Here is a 16,210-nt window from a genome sequence, read left to right as displayed (position 1 = left end):
CTTTGAAACCTCACAGCAATCCAAAGAGGTAGGTTCAGTACTATGCCCAGTTTACAGATGAGCAAACTGAGGCATGGAAAGGTTAAATAGGGTGGCCATCAGCATACAGCTAGTGAGTGAGGGGCCAGGTGTCTGGACCCTGCAGTGACAGTGTTCGCCATCATACTATGTTATCCCTAGAGCTTGACTTGGTTTAGATGATGCAACCAAGGAGGGCTCTTCCGTGGTGAAACCCTTGAGGGCAGGAGAGTGAGCTTAAGATAAAAAACAAAAGGTAGCAACACCCGACTTTAATAGCTGACTCTGAACTGTCACAACAAGAAGGGTGAGGGGGTGGGGGAGCCTCTTGGGGAAGGATGTTTGGAGTACAGAATGTCATAACAGCAGTAAAATCACCTAGTGAGTTCATCCTTTCTAATAAAAAGTTCTTTGCCGCATTCCCTGACACTCCGGGTGACACAGTCATTGAGAAGTATGGATGGAGGTAAATAGTGATGGAAGGAATGGATAAGCCTGGAGAACTCACCAGAGACCTCCCCCCCCCCCACCCAAGCCAGCTGCTGCCCTCAGTTAGCATCTATGTGGCAAGTGCAATTGGGAATCCTCACAGCTAATGCATAGCCTTGAAGGCTCCAGTAAAGCTTGCTGGTCTGCTCTTGGTCTGTGTATCCAAGGGAAACCCTTTCGTTGGCCTGTCTCCCCTAATTACACACAGAGGGTGAAGAACAGATGCAGACACCCACTCTGTGGTCACCATGCTATTTAAAGGACTATATATTCCTGATCAAGATAAAAGATAAAGTTTGGAGTACAGGTCAGCTAGGTCTACCAGAACAGTAGATCCAGAGCCACTCCCACCACATTCCCTTCCCTAAATTCAGGTGGATATAGCATTTATAAGTCAGGAGCAGAATATCACTAGAAAAAGTTAAAAAATAAAGAAAGGAAGCAAGCAGTGGGGATTCTTCCAGAAGGCAGAACTACTGAAAAAGAATACCAGCATGAAGAATGGAGAAGAAATCCAAAATCATAAAACAGGGGCTCTGTAAGGAAGAAAAAGGCAAACAAAAAGTTAAAGTGCTTTTTTTCCCAATAACACAAGAAAGCCCATCTTAGCTAAATAAAAATTTGACTCCTCCAATCAAACAGATCAATGAATGCTGATTTCTCACCAGCAACACTAAATGATACTAAAGTGATAGTATAGAAATTTTCATTGAATACTGATAAAGGAAATCTGACACTGGATTCTACCTGCAGCCACTTTTACTTAAATATGAAAGCAAAAATAAATCATTTTCAGATCTGTAAGAACTCAGGAGCTAGGTCATCCACGCAGGCTTCCTCCACCCCCCAAAAAATTACTTGATAAAGTACTAATGGCAGAGAAAAAAAAGAACGAAAAGAATCAGGACGTGAATTCAAGAAGGAGAAACAGCAAACACGACACTGCAATAAACAAGTAAAAGTTGTAAGTTATTAATAATGTGGTGATACAATTTAATGTGAGAAATGATCCTTTCAAAAGAGATTAAAATACTACAGCACATTCTCCAAATTGTCTTAATAACCCTTTGGATGCATCAGGAAGGAGAATGCTCCAACCTCACATGGTGTAGATATGGGTAGAGATATCATAATTTTTCCTTGATAGAGAAACATGATTGAAATAGTTGATCTATACTGTTTGATTTATTTACATTAAGAGACAAAACACATTAAAAAATAACTAAGCGTATGAGAGATTTGAAGAAATCGCAAAGATTCTTGATGGGAGAGACAAAATGGGATAAACACTTTCACTGACTCAGAAAGGACCAACTGCAGTTTCTTCACTTGTCTCTGGGCAAAGAACATTTTCTGAAATATGCAAATATGGCCAATTACTCCCTATTAAGAAGCTCAAGAGCTAGAGCAAACCTGACCTCATCGGTTACCCTGACCTACAGCATTACTGACCACAACTAATTTCCCCAGAGGACTCGTCTTGTCCAGCGATTCCTCAGTCCTTCCCTGCAGAAAGCATACGACGGATGCCCTGGGTTACTTGAAGGTGCCGGTGGCAGGGGTAATCGGGTTGATAAGTGTGAATGAGCGTGTGTGTGTGTGTGTGTGTGTGTGTGTGTGTACACACTCCACTCCTGATCCCCAGGAAAAGGTTTACCTCTTTAAATAGGTCCTTAAGAAATAAGGCAGAGAAAACTATGACATTCCATGAAAAAGATTCAAATTGCTAAATGAAATATTAAAATACCCTTATGGGCTCCAGGCCTGCTACTTTCAAAGAAGGGCTTGTAAGTTCAGACACCAAAAATATCTCTCTTGGCTCATCCGAACACCCAAGGAGATGATGATTCGGGGAGAAAAGCAAACAGGAAACCTTTGAAATGTACTTGTAGAAAATCGCATTAACCAAAGCCCAAGAACCTCCCGGCCCTGCTAAACATACACTGACCTACCAGCGCAGACCAGAAGAGGAGAGAGTCATGAAGCTGCTGCTGTTGCCGAGGTCATGAACAACCCTACAAACCAACTAGGGCTTGCTAACCTGAGGCCCCGGGAACAAGGGAAAGGGCCAGGAAGAAAGAAGCATCTCAATCACTCCTTCGGTCTGTTCTCATGGATCAAGACATGCCTGTCTTCTCACTGTAAAGAAAGGACAAGCTCTTCCAAGTGGATTAGAGCTTCTGACCATTTCGGGTTTGTTCTGGCAGGACTGCCCATTACCTCTACTCTTAGACTTTACAGCTACAGCCCAGATCTCCTTTTTTTGCCTAGGCCCCTGCTGCCTCAGCACACGCTCAGGCAGCGGAAGGAAGGACCTCTACGATAGGGTATGTCAAAGCCATATAAAGCAAGTCCCGCTGCCTATTTCTGTGGGTGCCATGAAAGAAGGTGGTCATGGCTGAGGGCCTGAGTCCTCTGTGTCTACAAGTAAAAATCTGTCATTCCACACCCGTGACCATGATCGCACTAGACCAAGAGTCACGAGACACAGAATCCAGTGCCAGCTATGCTAAAACCAGGATAGACTTTAAAATTATTATTGATTTAAGCGGATAACTGATGATAATCTACCATCCACCATGTATATAAATGAGCTCTGAAAATGTCTTCGTAAGAACAGAAACGAGTTGGCCTACAAACTTCTAAAGATGGACTAAGACAAGACCATAAATGATTTCAGAGATTTTCCTTCTTCCTTCTCTTTTCAATTAACTCTGGGCATTGGCCCAAGTTCAGTGCAGAGCTCACGTTACACTGTTCTCACTCGGTCCTCGGAAAAGTCACCTCTTTCGGCAGCTTTAATGATCAACTTCTTGAGGCAGACTTCACCTATCCCTCCCCTGGCCTGACAGTCCCTTTGCAGGTATGCCGGGCTTTAAAAGGGTAGGAAGAAAATCACTGGGAAGAAGTCATAAAGAGACAAATTTCACTTCCATAAGAGAAAAAAGTTTTTAACACAGGGAGTAACCAGTGACAGGCACCACGGTCTGTTTTCTAAGGTGGAGGGACTGGAGTGACAGCGACAAATGCAGCCTTGGCCATCCTGCCAGGATGAACGGAAAAGGGGAGATGAAAACCCGAGGGGGCAAGTCAAAGCAAGCTAGGGGACTGGCTCACAGAGAGAGGCAGTGAGGAGCCATTGCCTAGAAAGTCAAGCATAGATGTTAGGAAAATGGGCCATTAAAAGCAGTGACCTGAACTCCAAGCCATCAGGTATCAGGAGACAAGCCCCTGAGAGCTCAAGGAAGTGTGCCAGACATCTCAGAGCTGTCTGCATGGTGTTTCCCACAAGTGCAACAGGTTATGCCTGATGAGGTGTTAAAAGCACCCACATGGCATCCAACAACAGATATGGGGAGGTCACCCTTATAATTAAAACATTAAGAAACATCCGCAGTGAACTGTCGACGATTTCGGAATAAAGGGCAAATTCCAGTCTGGAATGCAGGCCTATCACACTACTTTGTGCTTTCCTTCAATAATTTTACTTTTGTTACTTTATTGCTGAAAGATCTATTCTCCCCCCGACCCCAGTCTGAAAATTAAGGTCCTACCTGGCCATCAAAGTTCAGGTCAAAGGAAACTGTTTCCAAAAATCCTTCTTGTAGATCTCCAGCCAGTTAATTTATTTCCCCCACCCTCTACTACAACTGAGGACTCAGATCAGAGTGTGGTGACTAAGGAATAATTTACGACAGAACACCTTAGTTTAAAAGCTGTGTATATGTGCATCTCCCAAACTTGATTCAGAGGTACTGTATGGGATCCATCATCTCCTTATCTTTCAACATCACCTCACCTGCAATAGTCATCCATAAGTATTTTGTTCAACTGGAAAAAAAAATAAGGAGGTCCAAACAAAAAGAAAGGGACTTAAATTATGATCTCTAATTCACTTGTAAAGCTGAAATTCTATGAGACATTCTCCCCCAGTGAAACTACTCTAAGCGGTACTACAGACCTGCCCATTAGCTGGCTGAAATAAGAACAAATTATTGTGGCATCAGATCGGAACAATGCTATACAGTCCCAAGGTCAAGACTCCGGGCACTAGAACCATGATGCCAACTTCTAAGGCTACAATCCCTAGTGTATGTGCCTGACTTACAGAAGGTATTCATTTCATAATGGGGCACTAAACTGGTCACTCCCAAACCTCACAGGTACTGAAGTCAAACTGATCCTGATGGAAAAGAAAAGATAAAGCCCTCATTTGATTTCCAAGATTCATCTTTTTTCTCAAAAAAAAAAAAAAAATTCTCAAAATAAGAATTTTTGACATTAAATATTTGCCTTTTGCAAAAATGAATAAATAATAAATGTGCCTAGCAGGTATCAAAAATTCAGGGCACCAAGCAAAACCCCAGCAGCACCTGGTTCTTCCACATAAAAGCTTGTAATGCCCTCGTGTGAACGTCAGAGCCTTACAGGCTGGAGGACTAACGCAAAACCATGTGCAATGTGCAAGGCCATCTGATGCAATAGGAGGTGACAAGCCCAGAAGTCAAGATTCCTCAAAATCAGGTATGGATTAGAGGATCCCTACCTTCTGGGGACTCAGTTTCCCCATTTGCAAACACAGGGAATTAATTCATTTAGCAAATCCTTGAAGAGGCTGTAACTAAAGGCTGGCGCCAGGGTTGGACTACATGATCTCTAAGGTCCCTTTCAGTGCTGAAAATCTTATAATTCTTATAGTCAGACTTCATAGACATTCTTTTGACGCTGACCTGAAAATTTGGCTGGAAACATAAACAGACTTCTACATAAAAACACACATTTACCAGCTATAATTTGGACTTGGCAACACGAGGTTTCACCATGGCCGAGAGGAAAAAGTGCAAAATTTTCTCTGGTGACTATATTACTTTGGGCTTTATTATAGTTCATATTCCAAGGTGGTTCAAATATGGCTAGAGCAGGACCAAGTCACTATCACTCTCACACAAGAGAAGGGCGTGCCCGTTTTCTTTTGCCCTTGCGCAATCTTCCATATATTCAAGAATAACATGCCTCTCCTACCAGATCTGCACTTTCCCATTTGGCAAACTCGGTTTTATTTTTTACCTTCCTTCTATTTTGCAAAATACATAAGCCAACATGGCAACCAGCTTTTTATTTCCTTCCTGTTAAAAAAACAAGTCATGGAGGTGCCTGGGTGGCTCAGTTGGTTAAGCGTCTGCCTTCAGCTCAGGTCATGATCCCAGGGTCCTGGGATCAAGCCCCGCATCAGACTTCTTGCTCAGCGGGGAGTCTGCTTCTCCCTTTCCCTCTGCTTCCTCCCCCCTGCTCATGCTTTGTCTGTGTCTCTCACTCTCTCTGCAAAATAAATAAAATCTTTAAAAAAATTTAAAAAAAATAAAAAACAAAGTCATGGCTTTAGTATAGTTATCAGGACAAGGTCCATAAAGGAAAAGAGTATTTGTAATTTTTATGAAAGTACAGGTTTGGATTTTTCTTAATTAAATCTTTTGGGAAAGCCTTATTATTACTGCTGTTGTTATATTTACATAGTAATAGTTATAACATCAAAATATCCATATAGCCATTATAGCTTGGCAATTTCAAATCCATCTGTATTTCATCTAGTTACTAGAGGTAGGCAGATACCTTACTTTTAATTATAAGAAAAACTGGACTTAGTGTGTCCTGTTCAAAAGCATGTAACTAGAGGGGCACCTGGGTGTTGCAGTCATTTAAGCATACAGATGTTTGGTTTCTGCTCAGGTTCTGATCTCAGGGTCATGAGATCAATCCCCACGTGGGGCTCCAAGCTCAACGCAGAGTCTACTTGCTTCTCTTTCCCTCTCCCTCTGCCCCTGCTCTCTGTGAGCTCTCTCTCTCTAAAATAAGTAAATAAATCTTAAAAAAATAAAACAAAAACACATAACTAGAATAAGTTGTTCAACTAGCAGTCAAACTTAAGTCTTCTGTCACAAGGTCAAAGAAGCTTTTTAGAACTAAAGATTCAAAATACAAGAAAATAGTTTCTATAATATTCTAAGAGAGCAAACAGACTAAGTGAAGTTTTTAATTATGTAAATTCAATAATACGTAAAGGACAGCCCAGGACCAAATAAGAGCAAAGGTATATAAAGGACAAATTTAAGAGGCTTTTTTGTTCATTGTTAACAAAAAACGACTAAAAATAAGGAAAAATAATTATGTTATTTCTATTTGCCAAAGGCCCAATCTGTTGCATAAAATAAATATAAACTTTGTACGACTCCTATCCATGTGGAATCTGAGCTTTGATTTTACAAGCTTGCTACATTTTATCAGTAAGATTTTATAGGAAAATCAAGATTTTTGTAGGAAATCCATGATATGTATATCTAAGACACAAAATTTTTAAGACATAAAACTTTTAATAGATTTTAAAAGATCTAGGCTCCAAAGTGAATTGGAGGTCACCGGTTATAACTGCAACGTAATCATTTTAACTTATCAATAGTACAGAAAGTTTCTTCTGTTAAGTTCTCCTATATGAAAATATACTCCCAAGAAACTCACATGGTTACTCCCCTTTCCTGGCCTCCAGATCTTTGCTTAGGCGCTCCCTTCTCAGCAAGGCCTCTGGACCACCCTGTCCTCCAACCCACAGCCTTGATCTCATTCTAATGCACTTTGTATCAATGTATGAATTTTGTCTACATCCACCAGTTTCACTAACACGTGGGTTTCATGAGAGCAGAACCCTGTATGTCTTTTTGCTATAAAATTCCCAGTGCTATAAAGGTGCACACACACACAGGCACATGGAATATCTGCTGAATGAATGAATCATTTCTTCCTTTGTCTCCCCCAGCCTGAAATTTAGAAGAAAGAAAATCAGACAATGGACTAAACCATTTAACTAGTTCCCATGACTTTTCCTCTCTAAAACTTATTATGGGAAACTATAAATATATATAAAGGTAGACCAAATAATGTTGAGTGTTGCATGCCCTCAACAATTATCAACTCATAACTAATCTTTCTTTCACCTATCTTCTCAATCATCAGCTCCCTACTCTTATTATTTTGAAGCCAATACCAGACACAATTAATTTCCTCCTCAAATATTTTTGATGTTTCTCTAAAACATAAGGGCTGGTTTTTCTTCTATATAGTTATAGTAACATCATCACCCGTAAAACACAACAATAATTCTGTAACTTTGTTATTTAGTTTTCCTTCCTGGTATGAATAGCATTTAGATGCCTAAATGGTGGCTTCTGGTCACCAGTGACTCTGCATGATCACCGACTGACTATTCTTACTGTTGCTTCTGATTCCAGCCCCAAGTTACTTGCAATCAACACTCTACGGAGCACAACACTTGTATATAATCAATACATACTATAATGTGCATTCTTGACCTCACTGAGAAAAGAATACCCCAAGAAGGTTTGCTGGTGCTTTTGCTAGAAAGATGCTGCTGACCAATTAAGACCCGCAGTGACCAATCAGAGCCTTAAAATATCACTCTTAGCCATGCAGAATGCAATGTTTGTGGATAGAGAAACAAGGCAATAAAAAAAGCATGGTTGGGTCCCCAGGATAACAAGAAAATTTGGAATTCTCAAATGACATTCCTAAAAAAATGGCTTTGAGTTTCAAAACAAAATTAGTAGGTAAAAGGATTTCTGGGGCTTCCGAATGCAAGCCAGCAGAACTCTGAGAAGCTTCAGCTGGGGATGTTACATTAAAGTACCTTAGCTCTTTGTGAGTTGTAAAGCTCTCTTTAGGCTCTGGATAGATGTTCATCCACCACAGAAACAATCACTGAATTCAGGAGCTTCCTAGCACGGCTTATTAATATGACTTCAACCACACACCTTACCTGTGCCCTGAAAGCACCTTCATCAAGTGGTGGTGGAGGAGGGAAGTTTCCAGGGCTGGATGGAAGAGCACCAGGATCATCTAAAGGCGGAGGCGGGGGTGGAAAAAAGTCACCTACAGAAAGGAAGTGCAGACATGAAGTGAATACAGATGCAATTGTGGAGCGCTCTTGAAAAACATACATTTGCTGCCATTTTTCCGCTTTGTAATTGGCTTTGACATATAACTTTTTGTCTCTTAGAGCAACTATCCTCTATTATAGCTCTTTTCAGTTTCATCAGTAGCCTTAATTTTGAGAGAATGAGGACCAGATCTGATACTTAGAAGTAACATAAAAGCTAGTCTAGAGGGGGCAGGTATGTTCAGCCAGAACAGAGAAGGTGCTTGGGGTGGGGGATGGCTGAGGTGTGTAAGACTTGGTACTTACCCTCAGTAAAGTTTCAGTCAAGTAGAGGAAGAAAAAAATGTGTACACAAATAAAGATAATACAAGATAAAATATATTAAGATGAGAAACAAAGTCTTCTGGAAGCTAAGATAAAGGAAAGTTTATCTCCAGGGGAGGGAGCAAGGAAGGCTTTACCAGAGCATTACAAGGGCCCCTGAACATTATGATACAGACACCAAGTCGGCTTGGCAGAAAGACAGCGGAACAAAGGCCTCGGTTAAAACATCCAGGGCCTAGAGAATAAGGAGCAAGTTATTAAGATAGCATAAATATGGGAATGTAAAAGAATACTAGTACGTAATAAAAATAGGTGCAGTGACAAAAAAAAAAACTTCTAAGTGTGTTGCATGTCTAGTAAGTAGTCTGAATTTTATCATGCATGCGGTGGGGATCCAACAAGCATTTCTGAGAAGAAAAAACCTGGTTGCAATATGATTTACTAAAGACTAATCTAAAAGTACATGCAGGGCCGATCAGGAGCAACTGAAATAAGTAACATCATTGAAATCTATATACAATCCAGGCAGGATGTTATGAGGGGTCAGCACATCAAGAAACCTCAACATCACCGACCGACCAGCACAGCATACCAACGTTATGTTGTAGTAAGAGAACACCTAATCTCTAAGATCTGAGGTGTACATATAAATCCAAGAGCTCTATAGTTTCACGCCATGTAATTTTTTTAAATACTTCACAAGAAATCCTATTAGGAAAAGGAAACTTCCATTTAAAAAAAATTCTGTTTGCCTTTTTCCTTCAAAAAATATATTTTAATAATAATAAACAATATTCATAGATAAGTAGCTTTTCTTTGCATTTCAGATGCTCAACACTTAACTGGTAAGGCAGCGGGTTCTGCCACTCAATGAGTTGCTCTCGGATAGTACCAAAATATCATGATTTAAGCTGTCAATAAAAAAGACTCTAAATGGCACAGTGGAAGGATGGTGGTTTGGATTCATTATTCTGATACACCTTGGAGATGGTTCACGTGGGCCCTATTTGTCCTATAAATAACAGTCTTAGAATTAGAAGAGTAGTTGTCCAATCTAGCTCCCCACTATATTGCGACTACGAAGCCGTCAAACACACTATATTTAGAGTACTGTACTTTGTGGACTCTCACTATGCACCAATCACTGCTAAGATTTTCAAAGGCTACCTCTTAGTCCTCCAACCCTCTGTGCTGATGGTTCTCAAACTTTAGAGGTCATCAGGATCTCAAAAAGGTCTGGTTAAACACAGATGGCTCTGTCCCACCCAGAGTTCCTGATTCAGTAGGTCTAGAGTAGGGTCCGAGAATGTGCATTTCTAATAAACGCCCAGGGGATGCTGATCCTATTGGTCCTGGGACCACACTTTGAGAACCACTGTATTTAAGCAAAGTATTATATTATTCCTATTTTAGACCCCATAGGATTAGAAATGTTAAATGACTTATGTCATATAGAAACATTTCTGTTTCTCTTACCTTTCTGGATATGCACATCTGGAGACATGCTTTATCCATATCCTTATTGGGGTTATAAGTCTCATAAACCTTCAGTAACTCTACCCAGTAGTTCTAAAAATTGGCTACTTACTAGAATCACCAAGAAAGCTTATCTAAAAATACCGATGCCCAAATTCCATCTCACGTCAAACCAATCAGTATCTTGGGGATGGGGGAAAGGGAGCGGGGAGGAGGGGTCAGGTGCCACTACTCCTTTAAAACCCAAATGAGTCTAATGTGCAGTCAGAATTGAGAAACTATACTGGCCTTCCTTCGGTCAAACACTGCACTAAAAAAATATTTAACACCTGTTAAATAAAAAGAATTGTCACCAAGTTGTTTTCTGCCTTGAAAAGTCAGAACATATGAGAAGAATGCTCACAATGAGATCTTAAGTCATCAGCAAAGGAGGTCTAGGTTGATGGAGACTGGTCCTACCAAATTCTAGTGCACAGCCTAATTTGCTGGTTCAAATGTTCTATCCGGACCTATGCCTTCTTCATACCTAATTTAAAAGAAGACTTCTAAGCACCTTCTTATACTTTACCACATTTTATTATGTCACAGAGAACTGCTGGAACGTTAAACAGAATCAGAACTGAACGGAATCTTGGAGATCATATTATAAAGGTAGAAACAGAGGCCCATGAAAGCCACATGAACAGTCCAAATTCTCAGCAAATTATTCTTAGAATAAAAAGTACAACCTTTTGTCTCTGCAGTCCCTTCCAACTAGTCAGTCCCTGAAAAACATGGGTTTAAACTCCGCAGGTCGACTGACACACAGATTTTGTACAGCACAGTCCTGTAAATGTATTTTCTCTTTTTTTTTTTTTAAAGTTTTTATTTATTTATCTGAGAGAGAGAATGGGAGACAGAGAGCATGAGAGGGGGAGGATCAGAGGGAGAAGCAGACTCCCCACTGAGCAGGGAGCCTGATGCAGGACTCAATCCCGGGACTCCAGGATCATGACCTAAGCCGAAGGCAGTCGCTTAACCAACTGAGCCACCCAGGCGCCCATGTATTTTCTCTTCCTTATGATTTTCTTAACATTTTCTCTTCCCTAGCTTACTTACTTGTAAGAATACAGTATATGACAAATATAACATACAAAACATGTGCAACCGAGTGTTTGTGTTATCAGCGAGTCTTCCGAAGGATCAACAGTAGCTATTAGTAGTTAATGTTTTGGAGAGCCAGAAGACATGAGGATTGTCAACTGCATCGGGTCAGTGCCCCTAACCCCCCCGCATCAGTCAAGGGTCAACTGTATATCCTTCCTGACTATATTTCTAACACGAAAATTGGATATATATAATGAGGCACAGGTTGGCAACAATCCTAGGAGGGTGAAAAGGAACAGAAAAGGAAGAAGGAATGTATTTTTAAAAGAAATAACTTGAAAACAACAAAAATCTAGACTGCTTCTTCTAGGCGAAGATGAGATTAAGATTTTTAAAAGCCCTAGTAATAAGCTCATAATAATTATCACATAATTTTCAGTTTTCCAAGCTTGACCATCATAGGCCTCTTCCTTCATTCTTTGGGGTGGAGCTCACATTTTAAAATGGTGTGGAGGAACAGGCAAATGCCTAAGCAACAGACACACCCATGATAAAGGACAGAAAATGGGTCCTTTGGAGGGAAACATAACTAGTTGAGATAGTTGGAATGAAAAGCTCTTCATAATTATCTTAAATCAGACTAAGAACTATTTCGAGAACTCTTGATTTACGGTTCACCAGTTTAACAGGCCATTAAGCAAAGGAAAATGCTTCTAAGTTACAGGAAAAGTCTGCTTAAGAAAGAAGGCAAATTTCCATGTTTAAGGAAGATGGCAAAATGGAAAGAACAAAACAACAAAGTGTGTGTGTGTGTGTGTGTGTCTGTGTGTCTGTGTGTGTGCCTGTGTTGGGGGGGATTCTTTCCGTTCTAGCAGATTTTTTCAAACAATGAGAGAACATCTGGCTCAGAAGCTCAGGTGGTGACCCTCCTAGAGAAACACATCTGCACGGAATCAGCTGCAGTACCTTGCAACTAGCAACGCTAAGCTGTAGACCTTCCCATTAGTTCATGGCCTGTCCTCCTCTCTGGGTGCCAGGGAAATCCAGATGGAATTTTCAGACCCCATGAATTACAGGGGCATGGAATAAAATCAAGCAAGCAAGCCAAAAAAGAACACACCATCAGGCAACTGGAACAATGCAGGGATACATAAAATCTAAGATGCAAACATTTAGTTTTAAAAGAAGGGTATGGTGCCGGGGTGGCTCAGTCGGTTAAGCGGCTGCCTTCAGCTCAGGTCATGATCCCAGGGTCCTGGGATCGAGCCCCGCATCAGGCTCCCTGCTCAGTGGGGAGCCTGCTTCTCCCTCTCCCTGCCGCTCCCCCAGCTTGTGCTCTCTCCCTCTCTGTGTCAAATGGATAAATAAAATCTTAAAAAAAAAAAAAAAAGAGGGTAGTCACAGCCACATGCCTACAAACCTGGCTTCCTCCTTACCTTTTTACTCACCATCCAAAGCCTACCCACATACAAAATACATTTATCCCTCACTTGCCAGGTAAAGAGTTGACTCAAGTTACACAGCTAATGAAATATGGAGCTAGAAAGGGATCCTCACTCTGCATTGGAGAGAAGCTAGGAAGTATCTCACTTAATTTGCTCCATATGATCCCAAAAAATTCATCTAATATTCCAAAGATTTTTGCTTTGTGCCGGAAATAGCACCATGGGGCAGCTAAAGGCTGAATCGTGCAAAAGTATATATCCCTAACTCTCAAAGAGGACTTTATGCCAACTTACTGCCACAAAATAGCTTGTAATGCATAGCATTAACCTGAGAAGCAACTGAGGCAAATCTGCCAAGAACCCAGGTATGCATCCTTTCTCCAGCTACCCTTCCTAGTCTAGGGGTTAGAAGGCAGTAGCACGAAGAAGCGGATATGGCTACGTGCTGGGGGCTGAGTTATCAGCCACTGTAGGTGCCCTAGTAACATGGTTTGGGCATCTATGAAAGGCATCTACCCACCTGAATGCAGAGCTCACTTCTCCCTTCATCAAATCAAGGCTCCCATAGAGGGAAAAAAATAACAAGAATTTACTAGCAAAATTACTAGTTACATGTGCTGGTAGTGAAAAAACACAAGGGAATAATTAAACGCAGATCATCAGTGAAGTCTGAATTAATTTACTATAGTTAAAGAAAAAAACAAAACAAAACAGAAAAAGCATCATTCTTTTCCTTCTTCAAGCACCCATGTACACTGCACGCATACACAGGGATTCACATAGCAGCCCCTTGTGTGCCTCATAGCACACAAGGGTCTATCACAGCATCTCCAATACCTGGTTGCACTTGGGTGTTTATGGTCATTCTCTCCTACTTAGACCGGAAGCTCCTAACAAGGACAGCCCACGTACAATTTATCTTTCTAGCTCCACATCCTGGCATGAGATTTGGGCCATGGCATGCTCTCAGTAAATAGATTAGCTGAATAACTGACATACACAGAAAGCCATTTAATCACTCAATTGATGTTTTTAAAAAAATGGCCTGATGCCTTACATGTTGTTCAAACGTCAATGTTCAAATGGCCAAGGGTATCTAGATAGAATGCAGACTTGGACTCAGCAGGCGTGAGGTGAGGCCTGAGGCTCTGCATGTCTAACATGCTTGCCAGGTAATGAGGCTGTAGATCCATGCTCACCACAGGGAGGAGCATGGCTTTGGCAGCTGTTGGTTCTCCCACTTTCTTACGTGGATGCTTTTTGGTTGTTTAAGGAAATAAACATTAAGGTATATATAAAGAAAATCACTTACAGCCTTTTCAAATTAAGTATTTAAATTATGAGTGCACATAGATTAGATTGGAACACACACACACACACACGTGAAAAAAATGTAATTACAGTGGCCAAATCATAAGCAATTACAGTGACCAAATCATAAGCTTCCAGTAAAAAGTTATCCATTCCTGTTTATAGTAAAAAATAGAGAACAGAAATATGTTCAAAAGAAAATAATACAAAATCCCAAGCCTAGAACCTGAAACGCAAACCCCAGCTCCACCCTTTACTTCAGAAAAGGCAATACTACCATCTCAGGTTTGGCCTCCCTCACCTATGAAATGAGGATGGCCATATCCACTTGCCCCTGTCACTCTGCAGATCAAAGCAGTTAAAACAGTGACTTTGAACCTTTTTTGACCACAACCCAGAGTAAAGAAATAACCTTTTATATCATGATGCAATACGACTATTTGGACGTATCTAAGCACACGTATATCTGAAACAAAGGTTTCATGAAACCATACTTAACTACATGTAACGCTCACTGCAATTTCTGTTAGATTTATTTATTTAAAAAGTGTTGGTTACTCCATGGAATAACCACCACCAAAGTGATTGTGATGGACCTCACTTCCCAGCTGAAACATCACTACGCAAATGTGCATGTGACTTGTACAATGTCTACATAACCGGTGACAGTCCTTGTTGCTTTCCACGTAGGCACAAGAGGACAACCCAATCTAAAGCTGCCTACTCAAGAGACCAAGTCTGAGAAGGCAAAGCTCTCGCAGTAGGTTGAGTAGGGGGTGCCTGGGGGGCTCAGTTGGTTAAGCGAATGCCTTCGGCTCAGGTCATGATCCTGGAGTCCCGTGATCGAGTCCCGCATCGGGCTCCCTGCTTGGCGGGGAGTCTGCTTCTGCCTCTGACCCTCCCCCCTCTCGTGCTCTCTCTCATTCTCTCTCCCGCAAACAAAACAAAAAAAAAGAATGTTAGGCAAGCGGGCGCCTGGGTGGCTCAGTCGGTTAAGCAACTGCCTTCGGCTCAGGTCATGATCCTGGAGTCCCGGGATCGAGTCCCACATCGGGCTCCCTGCTCAGCGAGGAGCCTGCTTCTCCCTCTGGCCCTCCCCCTCTCATGCTCTCTCTCTATCATTCTCTCTCTCTCTCAATGAGTAAAAATCTTTAAAAAAAATAGGTTGAGTAGATGGAATGGAAGACAAAGCCAAGGTGACAGGAGTGGCAAACCCTTATAGTGTTCTCCTCAGAGATGAGAGGCAATTTATTACAAAACAAAGCAACTAAAGACCCTTTACAATTTCACCCTCAACTCCATCTTCACTTTATATGAAACACACTTGCCACCAAGGAAACTATGCCAGAAAGCACACTGAGTGAAATTTTTTAAAAATGAAGCATTCACAGGGCGCCTCCTGGCTAGCTCCGTCCATAGAGCTACGACTCCTGATCTAGGGGTTGTGAGTCTGAGTTCCACGTTGGGTGCAGAGTTTACTTAAAAAAATGAGGCGTTCACGGTTTAGAACAGCATGCATAATGGTATCATTTGCATGAAAACATATATGTCTGTATTGTCATGGATTATCTTTTAAATGAATTCCTAAGAAATTGTTAACAGCAAGTTGCCTCTATGAAGAAGTTGAATTTTGTCACTAGGGACAAGAGCGGAAAAGAAGCTTATTCTTCATTACACAAAATTTTAACCTGCCGTTATTTTACCCATTTATAATATTTTTAAATTCCAGTATAGTTAACATACAGTGTTATATAAGTTTCAGGTGTATAATACAGTGATTCAGCAATTATATACATTATTCAGTACTCTTACTCCCTCCATCACCTGTTTCACCCACTCTTCACCACCACCTCCCCTCTGGTAACCATCAGTTTGTTCTCTATCATTAAAAGTCGGCTTCTTGGTCTGTCTCTTTTTTCCTTTGTTCGTTGACTTTATTTCTTAAATTCCTCATATGAGTGAAATTACATGGTATTTTTTTAATTTTTTTTTAAATTTTATTATGTTAGTCACCATACAATACATCATTAGTTTTTGATGCGGTGATCCACGATCCATTGTTTTCGTATAACCCCCAGTGTTCCATGCTGTACGTGCCCTCCTTAATACCCATCAC

The 16,210-nt window shown here is 41.0% G+C and overlaps 1 protein-coding gene across 6 annotated transcripts in view; it reads right to left on the bottom strand.

Annotated features, from left to right (window-relative positions):
- LPP (LIM domain containing preferred translocation partner in lipoma) overlaps positions 1-16,210 on the bottom strand; it is a 620,294-nt gene that overhangs the window by 339,115 nt on the left and 264,969 nt on the right. For 5 of the 6 annotated variants that reach the window (XM_081831395.1, XM_081831379.1, XM_081831402.1 and 2 more), the window contains one exon: positions 8,333-8,445. The exons of the other annotated variant lie outside the window; for it this stretch is intronic. In XM_081831395.1, the coding sequence (XP_081687521.1) occupies positions 8,333-8,445 (113 nt within the window). The remainder of the gene's footprint in view (positions 1-8,332; positions 8,446-16,210) is intronic. 6 annotated transcript variants of the gene reach the window in all.

This window comes from Leptonychotes weddellii, chromosome 1 (assembly GCF_054177405.1).
Source record: "Leptonychotes weddellii isolate Sample4059 chromosome 1, ASM5417740v2, whole genome shotgun sequence".
Lineage (NCBI taxonomy): Eukaryota > Metazoa > Chordata > Mammalia > Carnivora > Phocidae > Leptonychotes > Leptonychotes weddellii.
The sequence above is the reverse complement of the archived record's forward strand: the minus strand, read 5'-3'. Positions and strand labels throughout refer to the sequence as shown.